The sequence below is a fragment of the Aplidium turbinatum genome, chromosome 1 (genome assembly GCF_918807975.1).
Source record: "Aplidium turbinatum chromosome 1, kaAplTurb1.1, whole genome shotgun sequence".
Lineage (NCBI taxonomy): Eukaryota > Metazoa > Chordata > Ascidiacea > Aplousobranchia > Polyclinidae > Aplidium > Aplidium turbinatum.
Genome location: NC_137472.1, coordinates 38,348,368 through 38,368,355, shown reverse-complemented (window position 1 = coordinate 38,368,355; position 19,988 = coordinate 38,348,368). Strand labels below are relative to the sequence as shown.

The following is a 19,988-nucleotide window of genomic DNA, read 5'->3' as shown; positions in this document are numbered from 1 at the left end:
AATTGGATTAATTTTTGTTTAAAAATTTTCAATCTCCTTCAGATTTTAAGAAAAGATGATATAAAAGTAAAGGAAGTTACCAAACGTTGGTTTTACCTAATTTCATGTATGCCAGATTAGAAAGAAAAACGATAATTTCTTTTAACAATAATTTTTTTCTTAAATTAAATAGCATAGGCCATGGCAACACTATTCAAGAACCACTAAAATATAATTTTCTTCAGCCATTAAATCAGTATCGTACTGTACTTGTTTACATTGATTTAATCTCTGCAGGACTAATTTGTCGGCCACGTTGCTTCTCAATAAAAATTGTATGAACAATTTTTGAAGTGGCAATTGGAGAATTTTCCTTTCAATAAACACCTCATTATGATAACATAGCATAGCTAAATTAATGAAACAATTTAACCGTTCGTAGAAAGGGGACCATGACTACGGAACAATAACTTGGGAACCTCTGGCACAAAATGAAACAATTAAATTTTTTCATGTTAGCTACTTACTAGCCTACTTAGTTTTTAAGGTTACTAAGAAAATAAATGTATTTGGGTTATGGTTGCTTATCGGCAGAGATGTACGTATGCGCCGCAAATTATACGCCGCATACATGCGGCGTAGACTTTTTGTTTGCGCTAACGCTTGCGGCCACATTTTTTTAGATAGTTTGCGCTTGAGGATGCGCCGTAAAGTTTTCGCGGTTTTTTAGCGCATAGCGTCAACGCATACTTTTTAATGTCTTAGTTGTTGTTTGCAATTTTTTTTTTGTCAAACTGCGAAATGTTAACGTCTTGCAATTGCCCATTGTTCTAGTGTTGTGTCACAGTGTCATCTATTGTTCAGTCAGCTGGAGTTTGTTTGTAGGCTATATCGCACTACTGCCTTTGACGCTAGAGTCCCACGTGGAGACTGAAGTCTTGCAGAAAAAAAGAAAGAATTAGTTAAAACAACTTAGGCCTACTGAGAAATTACTTAGCAAATTACGGGTCAGAACAGGAATGTAATGTAAGCAAGCAAGTAGGTAGGCTAGGTTGGTAATGTCGCTCCATGTAAAATGTAAACAATGACTTGGCTTCGTAGTGTGAAGTTTTTTTAGTCAAGCAGTGTTGAAGGCGTTTGTAAGCAATTGTGAGCACTTTAATTTATATTAGTTAAGTCTTGCATTTTGGGGCAAATCAGAAACTTCTCAGGCAATGAGCAGTGCAGCCTATGTATCTAAACAAACTCAAATATTTGGTCTCCGACCGTGATTGCTTGCATGATGTTGTACTCTGTATGTTATATGTAGTACATTACTTTGCCGGTTATTCTTGTTGTAGGCTATATATGTAGCGTAGTAATGTGTAGGCCTACATACAGTAGGCTATCAAGCTAAGGTAATTTTTACTTGACAATTTATACATTCTGTTGCGTAAGTATGTAATTATATATGTTTTGTAACTTGATGAGCAGTTTAGCAAAACATGCATCCAGGGGCCAATTGTGAGAGGCTTTTGAGTAGCCTACTGCTAATAACACTAGTAATGCTAACTATCCCTGAATGCTAATAACAAAGAGTTGTGCAGTTCAGAATCTAAACTTGCTTGTGTCTGGCAGTTTTGTCTTCCATTAACCCACTTTTTAAAAATCTTATCAGAAAAAAGCATAGAGCTTACTGAGAGAATTATGGCATTAAAAGCAACATTAGTCTTATTCAAACGGAATTATTTTAAAAATAGTGTTTTTTATGATGGATTTTTAGGGAGCGACATCAGTTAGTAGGCCTATATTACTAGGAGCGACAGTTAGTATAACACTAGAATTTTCTTGATAGGCATATGCTACAGTTTCTTACACTACACTATTGTATTCAGGGAATAACTTACGGTAATACTAATCTCCAAGTGAAATGGAGAATGATAATACAAATCCATGGCATTGCATGGAAAAGTATTTTCAGCTCTTCTTCGAAAGGTAAAAACTCATATTTTCAATGCCAGCTGTGCCTTCCGGCCAAAAAGATAATTTCTTGTAACGAAAAATCGCGAAGTGGCTTGAAAAGTGTGTTGTTTCGAGTGGTTTATACCGTGTGAATGTTTGGCACCTAGCAAACAAAATGAGTTTGCGCTAGAGTATGCGCTAACGCTGACGCCGCCAACTTTTTTTACAAGTTGCGTTGACGCATGCGGCGTATAGTTTTTCGAACGTTTGCGTTTGCGCTGACGGCGTCAATATTTTTTGTATGCGCGTACATCACTGCTATCGGTGAATCCCAATGCAAACTCTACTCATAAGTCATAACTCTAATTAGTGGGGGTAAATTTTCTCGTTTTGGGGGGTAGGCTAAATGAGCTATCAATCAAAATATCCACATCAGTTGACAGGACAGAAAAATTGTGCCAGTTGTAGATATTGGTGTTGTAGATATCATTTCACCGCTTGATGGAAATAACTGGAGATGATCTCAATCAAAACTTGAAGGATGACATCATCAGTTATCTTCAAAACTTGCAGGGGGAGTGTGAACGATATTTTCCCGAGATAAAACTGGAAGCATTTTGATGAAAGTAGCGAGAAATCCTTTTGTATGTAAAGTGAAAGATGTTTCTGAAGCAATCCAAGAAGGATTTATAGAATTAACAAACGATTGTTTTGCAAAAGATGAGTTTCACTCTTGCAACCTAGAAAAGTTTTGGGTTAAAATATAACATTGCTATCCAAGGATAGGTGTTCAAGCTCTGAATGTTCTGGTCACGTTTTTTTCAACTTACTTATGCGAATGTGGCTTCTCTGCATTGCTCACTATCAAATCTAAAGCACGAAACCAACTTCATGTTGAATCCGATATTTGTTGTGCATTATATCCTACCTTACCAGACAAGAACAACTCGTTGCCAAAAAGCAAGGGCAGCCGTCGTATTGAATATAACTAATGGAACATGTTAGCCTACTTCCGTTTTTTAATAAATGAATACTATTTTATTTTTATCTATTGGGGGTAAATCTGGTATTCATCTTTGTTAAAAGTGTAAAACATACAAAAAAGATTAAGAACCACTGAATTAGAGTCTACAACTTCAACATACATTCTAATTTCCAAGAATGTTGAAATTGCATAACAAAACAAGTCTAACATCCTCACAGATCTCTTTCGAGAACATATTCCAAATCAGTAGCCTACGGTATGCAATAGTCTTGTAGTGATGCTCGGGGACTAGAATTACAATTATGTTTTTTTTCAGGGACTTTGGAAAAAAAACAAGCCAACCCAAATGGTACGTACCGTACGTAGCTTCTAAAATTGGCACTCTTAGTTTTTTGAGCCCGAAAACGCAAAAAAAGATAAACATGGCTAAAACGTTGCCGCTCTCGTGGTTTTTCGAAAGTACCAAAGACAGGTAAGGCACAACAGGGTTGAGCATTATGAGAATATATTTATATATTTAGTTATTTACACATAACTCATTGAACGTTTTCGGCTTAACTTAAGCTCTCATCAGAAAACTGAAAAAATTTATTTTCGAAAGTTTCCACCGAAACTTTCCGTCGTCACTAAATAAAAACTAAAAAGGTGTTATTATAGTTACTCACAGTTCTGTCTGGGCTCCTCGTTCAGCAGTTGCTTCTTTCATCTTGCAGTTTTGATTTGAACGTATTTGCAGGGAGATGACAAAGTGGTATCACAAATTTTTATATTAATTCACCTGTTGCAATAATAAAACATTTTGTTGATGATTGTTGGTTTGTTGGTAGGAATTGGTTTCGTTTGACAGCCATTAAATTAAACATTGTGGTTTATTACTTTCGGGCGTTTTGTTCTCTAATGGTTTGTAATGAAAGCGTTCACTAGAAAAATGATACCCCACGAGTCATGTTAGCAGCACAAAGCAAAACATTTGCAATTTTAATGCGTAGGCTATACCCCCTGTTGGTACCTACCAATTCAAACGTCTTCGTTCTGTTAATAAACTTGACGTTAACATCACAGAGTTCTACACACCCCAGGTTCATACGAAAGCAAATTAATCTGTGTGAGTGCTTGTCACATTTCCCGCTTTTCCATAAAAATACATTTATTTGATCCTTGCAGTATCTTCGGCCCATGCGTACTTAAAATTTTCTTAAAGATTGGAGAAAAATGTGACATCACAACAATTTGAAATGGCGCAATAAGTGATAAATTGTGTCGTCACAGTGCAATGCTGAAGCATTTCATGTTGTAGTAGGAGCGGTAAGGTAACCTAAGAGGGTTCCAAACCAATTTATTTCGGCAAAACGAAACCTATTTTACGAAACGTAGTCCTAAAAGTAACGAAACACTTCATTAAAAAAACTTATCTTGAAACGATACCACGACAAAAAACCAAACAACGAAATTTTTCGCTATTTTGACCCAAAATTGGAATCAACTAACTCAATTGACAAGTTACACCATGGCCACCTAAAGATACGGCCTGATTTGTCACATTTTGCAGAAATTTTCAGGTTTTTCTAACTTTGGGCGAACGTTTAAATACATTTTTCTAAAAATTAGATTTTTACGCTTTCTTTAGTCTTTTTCCCAGATGACACGATAGGTTTTAACATCCTCACATGTTGAAAAACAAAGAAAATTTAATTTCGAAGATTTTAGTCAGACTGTTAATTTTCAATAACAGTCTGATTTTGCGTTTTTCAACTTACTTTTTCTCATTTGCTACTGCTTCCCCAGGGCAACAAAAAACTTTTATGTCATTAGAAAACCGCAAAAAGTAAAAACATCTCAAAAAATGTCAGTTAAACACTAGCAGTAGCTGTAATCAAAATCTGCAAAATGTGACAAATCAGGCCGCATCTCCAGGTGGCCATGGTTACACCAAAGAGAAGTTGAGCCTCAGCGGGTAGGTACATCATTCATGAAAAGAAAACAAGGTCCTATACACTTAGGGAGCGGACTACGAAACTAAATTCAGTTAAAATGCGCTATTATCACACTTTCAAAATATCATTGTAGCAGTAAATGCTCACTTGCAGGTACAGCAAATGCTGTTACCCAACTCGCCTTGTTGAAGCGGTATGCACCTTTTCAGCACTAGAGCTATACTGGATAATGTGCTTTCAATAAACAATCTAATCTGTTTTGATCCCTGTCAAATTCCAAATTTTACATTCCTTCATTTTATTTAAATATTCGCTGGTGTTTTCTTCAACAAAGCTTTCAGTTCAACGTTTCCTCATTCTTTCGATTGAAAATCTCTTGCTCGTTCGCGTTTAATAATGTTTACTTAAGACCAATATTGGCGATTAAACAAATAACGACCTTTAATATTTTGTTCACCATATTACATCGAAGTGCTTAGCGACCTTCAAGAATGCTAGTTTAAGCCAAGTCATAGTTTTGGAAAGAGAGCACTTTTAAAGAGCCAGGATTAACTAAATAGGATAAGGATCATCTTACCATTACAATGTCATTGGCCCGTGCTAAGGTTTTCAAAGCAACTACAACAATGGAGTCTAGGTCTTTGAAAGAATAGAAAACATTGAAAAGGTGGAAAAGTATGTTTATTTATAAACCTTCAAGTTACACGCTGGTTCAAATATAAACACGTTAAACATAAATAGCATGAATCCAAACGTAATAAAACTCACTTTCTCGATGCAAGACAATAGGCCTACTCAGTCGTGTTGAAAGGGGATCCAGGAGTTTTATGGACCTCGGCTCGGAATAATTTTAGGGGCTCGAAACATTTTCAGAGATCCCAGGAAGTTAAAGAAAACGTTTCATTAACATTTGCCACTGTGCATTTTTTGGCGATGTCTTGTTTTTGAGGTCCAAAAATGCATTTTTACCGGGCAAAAATTAGCCTCTCAACGGCCCTGGGGCTGCTTATCGTCACATAATGGCTTCACTTAGATCAGTTGTTCTCAACCTTTTTGTCTCGGTTGGCCCCTTTTGGTGCCTTCGAAGCGGTGGGGAACCCCTAAAAATTTATATTTGAAATTTAGGTAGGCTATAGGCTATCGCGTCTCCTTATAGAATCATATGTTACATAAGTTTCGAAGCATCACACTAAGAGAAATTCGCAACGCACTCAACGATTGATGATTGACCAAATTATGTTATGAGCTATATGTTGGCACACAGGATCAAACATCAGTAATCTATATGCTCATTTGATGTTTTTCTATAAATTTTATCGAAAGTAAATAGGGTAGAAATTTTGCGACCGTTACAAAAAACTTTTCCCTTTTTTCATTTGTAATCAATATTAATTCGTTATAATCACAGTCATTGCAAAACTGTGAGTGGTAATAGACTGCTGACTAACGTTTGCATTTCCAAGTTAATCATTGATCAACAATCTGCTGTCTCAAAAGAATTAAGTCGAACATAGCCAACATAGCCGTATTAAAAGGTTTAAGTCATTTATATGATATTTTTTAGTTAAGAAACCAAACCTTTGTGCAACGTCCTTTGCAGCGTCCTTTATCATTTCAAACGACGCACCAGTGCGTTGCGACTTACAGTTCGAGAATCAGTGTAGGGCTGTAGGCTAATACATAAACAAAGCATAAACAATTTTTAAATTTCGCACTTTATCAATCATGCTGAAAACATCCAATATCAACAAAGGTAACATTCACCATGATTTACTCTGAGAAGGTATATTGCTTTAGTGAAACAGCAAAATTTTCACATGTTTAAGCTTACTTTAATTCTTCTCATTTCTACTGGAGAATCGTCAGAAATTTAGAATTAGAATGTCTAGCAGGTCTTGATGCAAAACTGAAGTAAGGCTACTTTCTATAGGCGTCTTCTGTAGGATGCTGCATGTTTAAGTACGGCGTGTAACTTAATTACTTAATATGCTAAATCGCTGATTTCAATCAAGACTTTTTAAACAATTATTTCACAAAATATGTTAAACATTTTTACCACATCACAATGAAAGTCGTGTTTCCTTTTGGATTCATTTACGGTAGGTCAGGAGTGTCCGAACTTTTCCCAAGGCGGATCAAATTTGATAATGCGAAAGTGTTCGCAGGCTAACAATCTCTGAGAATCTTGTTTTGCTTCAAGAAAGGTGCAATCTATAACAATATTGTGTTATTTAATATCATTTTCATACAACAAAGCAATATGAAGGTTTAAGTATTTTGTCATAAGTTACATAACACGGGATGTGATAAGTTTTATCTGCTTTTCCATTATAAATTGAAACATCCAGAAATTTTGTACAATACAGCTGTGTTGATGCAGTGGCGTAAGCAGGGGAGGGCAATTGACCCCCTGTAAAATTTCTTGCCCCATGTAAAATTGATTTGGCTACGCCACTGTGTTGATGGTGTTCCGCGGAACACTAGTGTTCCCTGAAAGATCGTCAGGTGTTCCGCAATAGATTGATTAGTTTCTCTAGTGTACCATGTAACACCTGTCGAGAATCAATATCATGTTTGTCTTTCTGCAATTTTTGCCCGAATATCAATTTTGTGCTTATTCAAACAGGATATCCCACTGAGAAAAACTAAAAGTGAATAAATTGTTGTTTTGTTGTTTATTTTATTGCATCATTACAAAATTTTGTTTGTTTAGGAAGATTAGTTTAATGCATAAAGTGTTCTGTGACTGAAGAAAGGTTGAAAAACACTGCAGTAAGGCTTTTTCAATTGTGGAATTCGTTAGCAAGGGAATGAATGAATACTACTCGCCCATCATTCATCACTATGCTCTTCATGACAATAGTTGATTTCGCAATTATGACGCAATAATGATTCTAACTTTTCTCGCCGACTTTTCTCTTGTCTGTGAGAAAATGTTGTTTTAATTATTTTTTATATGCAAGTCTAATTTGTATGATTTCTGTGTGTCTGCGGCCATACAAAAACGTATCGCGGCCGGACTTTGGACACCCCTGCTGTAGGTGTTTAACGTAGATTTTAAAGTTTAATACCGTATTAATATTTTGATGCGGAGTGTAACATCACTTCTTTTCTTTTGTTCAAATAATGATAACTATATTTAAATATGACAAAGGAAAATGAACAATAGTATGCGGAAGCAAAGTATTTTCTCTAAGAAAGTTTCATTGTGAAAAAGCCGATAGCAAGTTTGTCATACAGTTTATAAAAAACTGATAGAAGGTAGCCTAAGTTGCAAAGCAGGGCACTGAGATACCTAAGGAAGGCTGACGACTAATCTCCCTACACCAGAATTATGCAGGATAAAGCATGTTTAGCGCTTTGCTTAAGTAAGCTACACCAAAAACTAATTCATACATAAATAACACTGCTTACTATTGGAATTTAGTTTATTTTTTGTCCCAACCATTCCATACGTGTGTGTGTAGGTGTGAGATGAAAGATTAAATAAGTAATATTATTAACAAACTTTTACTTTTTACAACATCTCAAAGTGAGGTATTTTTTGCGTTCTATCTCATTGTTCCCGACAATTTTCACCAAATCAAACGTCATATAAAAACCGTTCAAGTCTACTGAATATTACGTCATGGAAATTCCTAAAACATGAGCCAAAATTGCACCAGCGTTAATAAGACTTGTGTCAGACCTGTTTAAATCTGTTTGGACCTGTTTGGGCCTGTTTAAACATGAATGCATTGGTTCACTAGCTCGAACACCTGTTGAATGACTTCATAATTGTTTTTCATTATTGCGTCACAGTACTGCATACGTGAATTTGAGATATTGATATCTATTCTGGTCATTCGTAAAATGATTGCTTGAAAGTTGGCCGCTCATTTAACTGTTGGCTTAGTGCTTGCTAGCTGGACAAAAGTTCCGTCTTTTATCCAAGTAATTTGTATTGTAGTGACAGTTTTTAGGTGTACGGCGTTGCACCAGTCATTTCGATAGCCTCGGGCTAATTTTACTGGAATACACTTTTGAATAGACGTTTCGAAAGTGTGTTTATTTTTGGGTCATTGCATGCAGACGAACGGATTTGGGAATCTTACGTTACAATTTTCCCACGAAGAGATTATGGTTTACCGCTGTGACCATAAAAAATAAAAGACGATTCTCTGTCTAGTGTTTGGCACAGAAGCACTTAGAAGCAAAAAAAATAAAAGACGATTTTGTTAGCTGGTAGGCCAAGAAGCACTTAGAAGCATAAAAAAATAAAAGACGAAGTTTGTAGTTGGTAGGCTAAAAAGCACTTAGAAGCAAAGAAATAATAAAAGAAGATCTTATTGGTTGGTAGTCTAAAGAAGCAAAGAAAATTGAAGACATTTCTTCTCGGTAGGCAACTGAAGAACTTTAAGCTAAAAAGTAAAGACATTTCTTCTCAGTTTGGTACAGAAGAAAAAATAACTTTGACATTTACTGGCAAGAAAGAAGATTAAAGGCAATCCATCTGTGCTTGAAGATTCAAGTGGAAGAATCCAAGCAAGTTTTGTGGACGTTTGGACTTCACATACTCGTACAGCTACGGTATCGTGCATTTAAATTCTTTTTTGTATTTTTACGGTCTTTACAGTTAAGTTTTTTATAACTACTGTAATTTTGTGTGTTTGTGTAACTTAATTTTTTAATTGTTAAATTTAGCCCTAACATTTAATATGTCTACACTCGGTGGTGACAGGGACTCGACCGCCGTCGACTCGACTGAGTTTAAGCCTGATGATGTTCTTTGCGGTCGGGCAGGCCATTCTGGGGAGGGACCCATTAACGATGAGGCTAAGTCAGTTCGAGAGGCCCGGCATCTTAGACGGGATATTTTGACTCAAATTGGGAAACTTTCTGTGGCCCTAGGTTCTTTGAGTGATAAGCATGAACTGTTAATTTTTAGATCTAAGTTATCTACTTTGGAAGAGGATTTACGGCATTTCCATGCTCTTTTGACTAAAATTTTTAACTCTGCAATCTTGGCAGAACTTCGTGATAGGGTAGATCCCGAATTTAACTCGTTAAAAAATAACTTCGAACAAAAAGAAAGTGAGTTCTCAGATAGGTTGGATGCTGACATACATCCTGAGGATAGCGCCTCAAATGTAAGCACTAGGATGTCTGAGAGCTCGTCACGGATAGTTGCACAAATTAACCTACAGCTAAGACGAGAGGAGCTCCAGATCCAAGCTGAGGCCGAAGCAAGAGCTTCTGAGGCCATCGCGAGAGCTGAGGCCATACGAGCTGAGGCCGCCGCGAGAGCTGAGGCCATACGAGCTGAGGCCATCGCGAGAGCTGAGGCCGAAGCGAGAGCTGCTGAGGCCGCCGCGAAAGCTGAAGCTAGAGCTGCTGAGTTCGCACTCAAAGACGCTCAGTTGAGGGCCGAACAACGTAAAGAGGTAGTTTTAGCTGAATATCGTTCTGAGTTGGGCTCCCGGCGTAGCTCTAGGAAGGGCTCTTCTAGGCATTCCAGAAGTGAACATCAATCGCAGTTTAATTTACCTAACCTTTTCCAGAAGCCTGTTCAATCTGTAAGTGGACCTGTACAATCCACATGTTTTCCAGCTGTTTCAGGAGGTCTCGGGGCCGCGGCTAAGGGTCTTCCGAAGGCTGTAGAGCCAAGGTCTGCAAATTACAACCGAACTCCTCCCCCAGAGCGTACAGGTCACGGGGCCGCCATTAGCAGTAATGCTTTGCCCCCTTCAAAGTTTTCTGCGCCGCTAGTTGCTGATCGCCCAGCTACACGTAATTTGGGTGGTTGTGAGAGGCGTATCGTGTCTCCTGATTTTAACGTGTTTGAGGATCGTGATCGGGCTGTGCATGTGACTGAGCCCACTCAGCCCCTTAAGGGATATAGCTTGTCTTCTCCCGCTAAATCGAGTTCTCAACAACAGGATTGCTTTTTTGAATACCAAAATAGTAGGACGTTCTTCGATAAGGCGGCCTTGATTGGTTACGATGGTAATAATATGCCATTTGTCTTCTTTAAAAATCGTGTTATGGCCTTGATGGCAGCTTCGCCCTTTAAGGGAACTCGTTTGACTTTGTTGCAAGCAGCTTGTGTTAGAACAGCTGCACAAACGATTGCTAATTTGGTTTTTGACACTCCTGGCTTGTCAGAGGAAGACAGGATAGAAATGTCGTTAGCTCGCTTGTCCCAACGTTTTGGGGTTCGTGGAGGTCTTTTCGCAGAACCAGAAATTAGAAAGTATCGCTATGGTAGCAAATTGACTTCTATCTCTTCCAGTGATTTGAAAGAGTTTAAAGATGAATTGTCGCAGTGTTTGCTTTACGCGAAAGCTTATGGTCAGCGTGATAAATTAGAAGGACGTTTTGTTTTGGATTTGGCTAAGCGACTCCCGTTTGACGCTAAGCAGCGTTATCTTGACTTTTTAGGTGATCAGTATGGTAGCACTGAGGAACCTACCTTTCAGAGTTTGTTTGATTTTGTAGTACGGGAGGAAACGCGCAAGTCGACTGATTTTAGCATTATGCTAATGGGCGATTCTGGTGAGTCGCAGCATTTTAAAAAGTTTGGCAAAGGAAAATTGCCTTCATGTCCGGTTAGGCAGACGTCGGTAAAACCCCATGATAATGTGATTTCAGGGAGTTCGCAGTACTCGACTGCTGTTGGCGCACCGCGCGGCGGTGTGGCCAGACGTAGTGACATACCGGCATGTTTTTGTTGTTCGTCACGTGGTCAAGTTGAATATCATTTTTTGTCTAATTGTAAAGAATTTTTGCGCTTGACACCTAAAGATCGGAGAGATGTCATTGTGAAAGCTGGCAAATGCTTGAATTGTTTGCGCCAGCATATGGTTAGAGACTGTAATCATGCAAATAACTGTCGTAAGTGTGGACCTACCAACGATAGGAAACACTATTTTCTTCTGCATGATTTTTATGTGACGTCACGTGATTCTCTGGATTTGGTCGGTAAAGATGAGGCTGGTGCCAGAGTTCCTGTGCGTAATGTTAAGATTGGAAATGTTAAAGCAGCCTTTAACCGCGTTACTGCTGCTCGTGTTTTGAATCCAATGACTGGCAAATCGAAGTTGGTGTATTGTCAGCATGATCCTGGTTCGCAGTTGACCTTTGTTTCGAGTGACTTGGTGTGCGAACTTGGTCTTAAACCGTATGATAAAGCGTCGTTTAAAATGGATACTCTGGCTGGTCAGAAACCTACTTGTGCTGACCTTGTTAAACTCAACATCCAGTCGTTAGAGACTGATGAACTGTTTTGTGATATAACCTCGGTGGTTAACCCAGCTTGGGCTGACGATGTTAAAACTTTACCCCATAAACAAGATTTAAGTGGTTTCCGTCATTTTCATGACGTGAATATGTTTCATTTGAATGATTGTAGTACTGTAGATGTACTGATTGGCAACGACAACGCTTATTTGATGTGTGCAAAAGAAGAGCGTGTTGGTGACAATCGTAGTGAACCGCATGCTTTGCTCACTCCTCTCGGTTGGTTGGCTTGTGGTGGTAAGTCACCCTTAGTTGAAAGCGTTGCTAAAGTGTGCAGAGTGCAGACGTCTTCAGAGTCGGATGTCATCTCTGGCTTTCAGCGTAAAATTGAGTCTCGCGATATGGAAATAGCAGACCTGAATAAAGTCATTCAGGATTTGACTTTGCAAAATGAAACCTGTGAATTGTCTCGCAATGATATTTTGGCTAGAGAACTTGTCGAACCGAATATTGATTTGAAAGATGGTCGATTTGAGATACCTGTTCCGTTGAAGGAAGATATTGATTTACCTAACAATTTTGTGTTGGCGTCAGATAGAGCTGCTGCTTTAAGGAAGAAGGCTTTAAAACAATCTGAATTTCGAGGAACTTGTGTAAATGATGTAATGTCTTCTTGCCCTGACTTGTCCGACTTGTTAAACCCTCTGGCAGATGTCTTGGCTAGATTTCGGCTTGAAAGATTTGGTTTCATGGCTGATGTGACCAAATACTTTTTTCACATTTTGGACTCTTCAATTCGTAAGCCCAATTTTATTGAACTGCTTACGTACACAGGCAGTGCCGTTCGGATCGTGAACGAACGCCCTTTGGTACCTTTGAGTGACGACCCTAGGGATTTTACTGTCATCACCCCTGCCTCACTTTTGACCCCATACTTAGACCCATACTGTGCTGTTGGGCAACCACATGATCGTGACCAATTAAGAAGGGATTATCGGTTCAATTTGTCACTTTCTCAGCAGTTTTGGAGTAAATGGATCGATTTTTACTTGCCAGGTCTTCAGGGCCGGAAAAAATGGCTAAAAATGGCCGAGAATTTGGAGCCTGGTCAACTTGTAGTGGTAGGTTCTCTCCAAGACATTGGTAAACGTGGGAAGTATCAACTTGGGAGGGTGCATGAGGTAGTTCCACAAATTAGGAAAGGGAAGCCTGTGGTTCGTAGAGCCAAAGTTGCCGTCTGCAACTATGATGAGAGTACGGGGAAAGTGAAAGTAGACTACGTGTTGAGGGATATTTCGTGCCTCGCCTCCGTAAAGAACACCTAAGTGTTAGGGTTTGAGCCTGGTTTTGTCTGCGGTGGCCGATACTTGTCTGAGCCCAGAACAGTCGGTTATTATCGCAACTATTGTATATAGCGTCATTTTAGCGTGTACCTATGGTACCAATTTCATGTATCGTCGTGTATTATTCCGTATTGTTGTTCATTCTTTGCATGCCCTTTGTATTTACGTATTAACTTAAACGTGAGTGATTCAAACAATTAGTGTATCATGTGTTTTTATTCATTGGCTCACAATTGTCGTCAATTCTTTTTAGTTATGCCATGTCAGACTGTCATAACTAGGGGCCGCTATGTTCCCGACAATTTTCACCAAATCAAACGTCATATAAAAACCGTTCAAGTCTACTGAATATTACGTCATGGAAATTCCTAAAACATGAGCCAAAATTGCACCAGCGTTAATAAGACTTGTGTCAGACCTGTTTAAATCTGTTTGGACCTGTTTGGGCCTGTTTAAACATGAATGCATTGGTTCACTAGCTCGAACACCTGTTGAATGACTTCATAATTGTTTTTCATTATTGCGTCACAGTACTGCATACGTGAATTTGAGATATTGATATCTATTCTGGTCATTCGTAAAATGATTGCTTGAAAGTTGGCCGCTCATTTAACTGTTGGCTTAGTGCTTGCTAGCTGGACAAAAGTTCCGTCTTTTATCCAAGTAATTTGTATTGTAGTGACAGTTTTTAGGTGTACGGCGTTGCACCAGTCATTTCGATAGCCTCGGGCTAATTTTACTGGAATACACTTTTGAATAGACGTTTCGAAAGTGTGTTTATTTTTGGGTCATTGCATGCAGACGAACGGATTTGGGAATCTTACGTTACAATTTTCCCACGAAGAGATTATGGTTTACCGCTGTGACCACTCATATCGGATTTTACTACTATTTTACTATTTGAAGATATGACATTGCAAAATTAAATTGTAGGCTAGTGTTTTTGGCCAGATATTTAATAGTCTAGTTCTTTGCGTTTATCTCTGGCTGTCGTGCCGAACTTCCAAATTTATAAGATCAAAATTTAAGTGTCGCCCACAGCATCGTCACATGGTATTGCTTGAGATTTAAACCGTGAATGCCCATCCAGTAACACTTCTATGTCTGATGTAGTTCCACTAAAGACAATGGATATCAAAGGAATTGGATCTCAAAGGTGATATAAACTAAGGTGTGTGTGTGTAAAATGAATTGTAGGCTACAAAAAATGTTGTAAGTTGCAATGATTGGATATGCATGAAATTGTTTATTTTAAGAATTCTTTCTTAATTCTTTTATTTTTGTTCACTTTCTGAGGATAAACTTTCCTTCAGCTATTTTCCCGTCAGAAACTTCGCATCCCCTACTCTGCACCAGCGATCAGTAGCATTGAAAGGGGAAGTCCAGAAGTTACTTTTAGACCGGAGCCCGGGATAATTTTTGGGGCCCGGAACCTTTTTAAGGAACCCGAAAACTTGAGAAACCACCGCGTATTCTTTGGATATAAGTTAATCCGGTTTTTTTTTAGAAGTGTCATGATTAGGAACACAAAGATCTCATTGGTAACGGTCCAGGAGTGACCGCAGTCCAAGAGTTACCAGGGTTTCCAAATATTATTCACTTAATTATTTTTTTTATGAATTATTATTTTATAAAAAAAACAATATAATACAGTTGTAGCCTAGTGTAAATACACAAAACATAATAAGATTTTGTTACGTTTGTCATTGTAGCCTACATAGCAAATAATAAATCTACATGAATATGAGTGTGCCAGATGAAAATTTTACGATGCATATTTTGTAAAACTTGTAGCTTACAGTTTCTTAACTGACCTTCTTTTACAGCATTTTGTTTGCTAACTTTCGCCTAAATAATTGTAGATTTTTGCCTAGATTTGTGATTTTTGACATCATGCGAAGCAGCTTCCCCAATGGCTAGTACGACTATGTGTCTATATATGCTGCCGATGTACGATCTATGCTAGTTTATTGTGTTTAATACGATTCTGTGTAATGCTAAACCGTTCTAAATTTGTATACGCAGAATAAATTATTTGGTACCAATTAGGCCACACTTGGTGGCTTGGGACGTTAACAATGAAAGGACAAGCGTATATTTCCCAAACATTGTGAGTATTTTGTTTAATTTATTGGAGCACAATTAATTTTTTGGACCACTATTTAAAAAAATATTTGTTTTTATTTTGCTTTCATTGGAATCAAAGCAGAGTTGTGACACCAAATAGCGATGGAAAGCAAATCTTTTATTATATTTTAAGATTTTCAACATTGAGACTTATGGTTATGTTGACATTGATTTATTTTTCGAAAAGTATGAACTAGGCATACTTGTAATATATTTGTATTTGTTTAGAATAGAACTTTTATCTGTGACCAGACATACATTCCTGGTCAATTTTTTCCAAAAAGATTTCACGAAAACAGCGTGAACCGAATAGCGTCTTGGACACCATACTCAACATTGAAACAAGAGCCCTTAGTTGAACGCGGAGACCGTAAGTAAAAAAGCGCCCAAAATTTCCGTTTGATGGTATTTTGGTCTACACATATAGGTTACAGATTTCCATGTCCGATGGCTTAAGTCAGACATGTGCAACCGGCGGGCCGCAGTGCGGCCCGCGTGATATTCAAGATAATACTAAAAGTGTAGGCTATACAGTAGGCCTATACTAGCTATCTTAAATTATATTTCATTGTTTCCAGCATTGGTGGTAGAATCAGATTGAGAGAGGCGCGAAATGAGTCGTAAAAATTTTGTTAATAGCGCCTTATCTTTAGATCAAAGCAAGTGTACATTTTCGTGAACTGTGTAGAGATGTTGCGCTGAGGTCTGTGATATCATAAGGCTGCCTTGCCATCTTACAATGCAAGTTAGCGCTTAGAAGAGTGTAGAGCAGTGTTGCCAACTTTGCGATTTTCCCGTAAACTTGTGCTTCTATATTTTTTAATTTGCAGTTTTTTAGATTTGACAGTTGCTTATTTTTTTCAACTAGCTGTTTTAATTTTTGGGCTTGATTTTGAGATTGAAATTGAGAATGTTTTGCAATGTAGTCAATATTCCGCCATTCCCCAATTTTTCTTGCTTTCAAAATAATGGTTGCGTGAAAACCGGGGATATAGTGAGTAAGCGAGTTCATTAAATTCCCGGTGGAAATTCGTCACAGTATTGCTGTTGTAGTGTAGAGGGTATATCACTTTACCGTTTTGGGAACGTTTTTAGGTCTTCGGGAAGTCGGGAACAAACATTGTAATGACTAGGCTTAAACAGGGCATACAGAAAACCTTCTCTGGCGGATGACGGCGAAGCCCTACACCTCTTTCATTTGTGTAGATTACCTTACAACAGTTCATGCACGTAAAAATGACGTTGCTGGTTTTCAGAGATCACTTTTGACTTTGCAAAAAACCTCCAAATTTTGTTGACCTGCGTATTTTGGGCTTGTCTTTACGCAATAACTTACTTTCATTAGAATAAGATCATAAATTTTCTTCTAAAAAAAGTTGATGTGGCCCGCGTTATTATTCAAAGTTTCATATTTGGCCGCGAGTAAAGAAGGTTGCACATGCCTGGCTTAAGTTATATAGGCTACATCACAATAAGATACTGCGTAATGATGACACTGATGTCTGTTTATTTGGACCGTAGCCTAATACTAATAATTTAAACGCGAAGAGATCTGTGAATCGTTGGGCTGCCACATTTTTTAAGTTTTGACGCAATGACTCGACCTGGTGTCGAACCCAGGTCCACTGCTACGGATAGTGTAACCACTAGACCTGTAGGCTATACGGTCGCCGGTCAGAACGTAACTGAAGACATAGCCCACAGTTTAAAATAATGCAAGACTTTGCGGAATACGTCGTTACGTATTTGAAATAATTTGTGTTGAAGCTTTGGAGGAGCAAGAAGACGATGAGAATACAGTAGAAAGAAGACAGTCATTGACTGATCCATTACAACATCCAACTTTGAACATAAAAAAGCCTTTGCGACTCCTCACCAGGGAATACAAGCATCCTCTTTCCATTTACGAAGACACACTTAACAACAAGTATTTAAGGTAAATTTGTTCTATTGTTCCACCCTAAAAATAAGCTGCTTTGCGAGGTCTTACTACAAGCTTATTTTTCTTTGCTCGTTGGACGTTAAGGTTTTTTGTTGTGTAATCCCATGGGGCTTATGTTCTCTGCTTCGTGAGATAGACAATAAGGCAGTCTGCGGGATAACATAATAAGGCGAGGACACGTTATTGTGTTCATCAACGTATCACTAGACTGCCACTCTAAAACACACGACAAATCAAACTTCCAACTTCTTTGTTTGAGATTCTGGGGCCAAAGGTCAATCCTTTTTTCAATTAGTTTCTCAGCATCACATTCGCAGGGAGATGTCGCTTCCCAGTGATCGATTTCGAGTAATGGGTAGTACCAAATTTAAGTCATAAGTAGAGTAGACAACCGGATACAGACATTGCCGTCGGCTGCAACGTGGGTCAGGTGTACGTCGAAAGGCGTACACCGATGCATAGCGCTCAAGTCCGCTTTCCCGCAATGCAGGATAAAGATAAACAAATAAAGAAATAAATATTGGTGCATGATTTAACAAAAAATCCCGACAATCTTGCAAAGACTGTTTGAGGCTCACCTAAGGCTGTTTTGCAGATCAATGCGGAGGTTGTCGGAAAAAAAGAAGCAGAGCTTTGCTATTTCGATTTCCATTTATGGTCCTCCAAATTAACGGCACACGGCAGATTATAATTTTATAAGGAAAGCAGGAACATTTACGAAAAAGATCTCACCTGAAAGATGACTTAGCAAACCAAGTTTAATTTATGGACTTGATGTTTCTGAGTTTTTAATCCAACAAATGAAAACAAACATCAGTGCACGTTAAATTTGATTTCACTAAGGATTTGCAGAAGTGCGAAATGTCCGACTTTCTGCCAAAGAAAGGGTGCTTTGAACAAACGTGTTAAAATGTGTTTTTTAAACTTTTCGGCGGAATTTTTAAGGTATATTCGGGTAACGAACAACTTATCTGTGAAAAACTAATCCAAAGCGATTTATTATCAACTCATCTTAGTGCTTGCAGATTTAGCCTACACATGAAACTCGTAACTTAAAAAGAAATTACAGGCTTCAGCACGTGAAACACGATAGCCATATTTCTGAAGTGTAGGAGTTTCTTCATCTACAGATGCATTTTAGTGAAGTATTTTCTAAATGTAATGAATTTGTAATTTTTTATGTAAATTTACAATTCTTCTTGTCCGATAACATAATTACAAGTTGCTTTAGGCTAGTTTTGAACTGGCGAGCCTTGGGCGACCACTTGCCTAGTTTAATATACCGGTACCATTATTTGCTAAATATTTGAAAAACATCTAACAGCACTTTTTGATTGGCAGGTAGTTAGACATTCGAACTTCTGTAAACTCCTCGATATAACCAGCTTTTATATTGTAAGCTAATGTCAAATTGTTAACACAGGCACGCTGCTAGAAGAAGCTGTCCTGCTGCAATCAAAGATCCAACGCTCCCCCGTCAGTATCGTCAACAACTATCGGAGTTTATTGACAGGCCCGAAAGTGCGGGAAGACCATGGGGTACGTTGCTACAGAGATCAATATTGTTTATTCAATTAACCATTAGTTCACCGGTGTAGATCGACCAACTTGTATCGATTGCCTATATATTTACCGATTGTTGTAGGCCAGGCTATTAAACAGTTACATATCTCAGTTGGTTAGCGCGTCACTTCGTAAACGAAATTTCCGGATAAAGCGTCGCTGGTTCGAATCTCGGGGTGTGCGCTTGAGCAACGCATTCTAAGGACTGCTCCCCATTCAGCGGCATCTAATGGATGGAATAATTCCCAGGCAACAAGACTTCAACAATCGGAAAACTTCACTCTGTCAATCTCGGTGACCGGGCCTGCGTCAGTGATTCAAAGCCTCTACAAGTATGCGAAACTGCCAGGATTAAGCTCTGCAAGAAGCTTTCCCAGTCCGAGGGTAAAGATTCAATCAATCAATTAAGAGTAGAGTTTGCATTGGGATTCACCGATAAGCAACTATAACCCAAATACATTTACTTTCTTAGTAACCTTAGAAACTTAGGCTAGTAAGTAGCTAACATGAAAGAATTTTATTTTTTCATTCTGTGCCAGAGGTTCCCAAATTATTGTTCCGTAGTCATGGTCCCCTTTCTAAGAACAGTTAATCTAAGAATCTCGGTAACCGGCCTTGCGTCAAAAGTCTCTACAAGTAGGCCTAGGCGAAAGTACCAGGAATAAAGGCTTTGTCAGTCCGTAGATAAAGATTTAAAAACCAAAACTTTCCCTCGCGTTGAGACTAATTTTAAACACCAAACAAAATATTTGGAAATATTCATTGCATTCGTACTTCTCATTGCTCCAGTGATGAACCGTTGGAGATTATGGAGCGGTGGAAGCCCAACTGGTCCAGCTTCAGGACGCTTCAATCGCATGCACGAGGATCACCAGGATCCAGTCCAATCGCAATGAAATCATTTGTTTGGTTCTGTATTTTGATCGTTTTAATAAAGTGCAGTACTAACGTCTTAA

The 19,988-nt window shown here is 38.3% G+C and overlaps 2 protein-coding genes across 2 annotated transcripts in view; one reads left to right on the top strand and one right to left on the bottom strand.

Annotated features, from left to right (window-relative positions):
• Window positions 1-4,082, bottom strand: part of LOC145778163 (sperm-associated microtubule inner protein 10-like) — a 12,706-nt gene extending 8,624 nt beyond the window's left edge. Inside the window, exons 1-2 of the mRNA XM_082589598.1 lie at window positions 3,919-4,082; window positions 3,571-3,683 (exon numbers count right to left, since the gene is read on the bottom strand). Coding sequence (XP_082445724.1) covers window positions 3,571-3,611 — 41 coding nt within the window. The 5' untranslated portion in view covers window positions 3,612-3,683; window positions 3,919-4,082. The remainder of the gene's footprint in view (window positions 1-3,570; window positions 3,684-3,918) is intronic.
• Window positions 1-19,988, top strand: part of LOC145778155 (uncharacterized) — a 20,541-nt gene extending 553 nt beyond the window's left edge. The window contains exons 2-8 of the mRNA XM_082589586.1: window positions 3,222-3,254; window positions 14,514-14,556; window positions 15,426-15,510; window positions 15,756-15,897; window positions 17,295-17,463; window positions 18,893-19,008; window positions 19,822-19,988. Coding sequence (XP_082445712.1) covers window positions 3,222-3,254; window positions 14,514-14,556; window positions 15,426-15,510; window positions 15,756-15,897; window positions 17,295-17,463; window positions 18,893-19,008; window positions 19,822-19,928 — 695 coding nt within the window. The 3' untranslated portion in view covers window positions 19,929-19,988. The remainder of the gene's footprint in view (window positions 1-3,221; window positions 3,255-14,513; window positions 14,557-15,425; window positions 15,511-15,755; window positions 15,898-17,294; window positions 17,464-18,892; window positions 19,009-19,821) is intronic.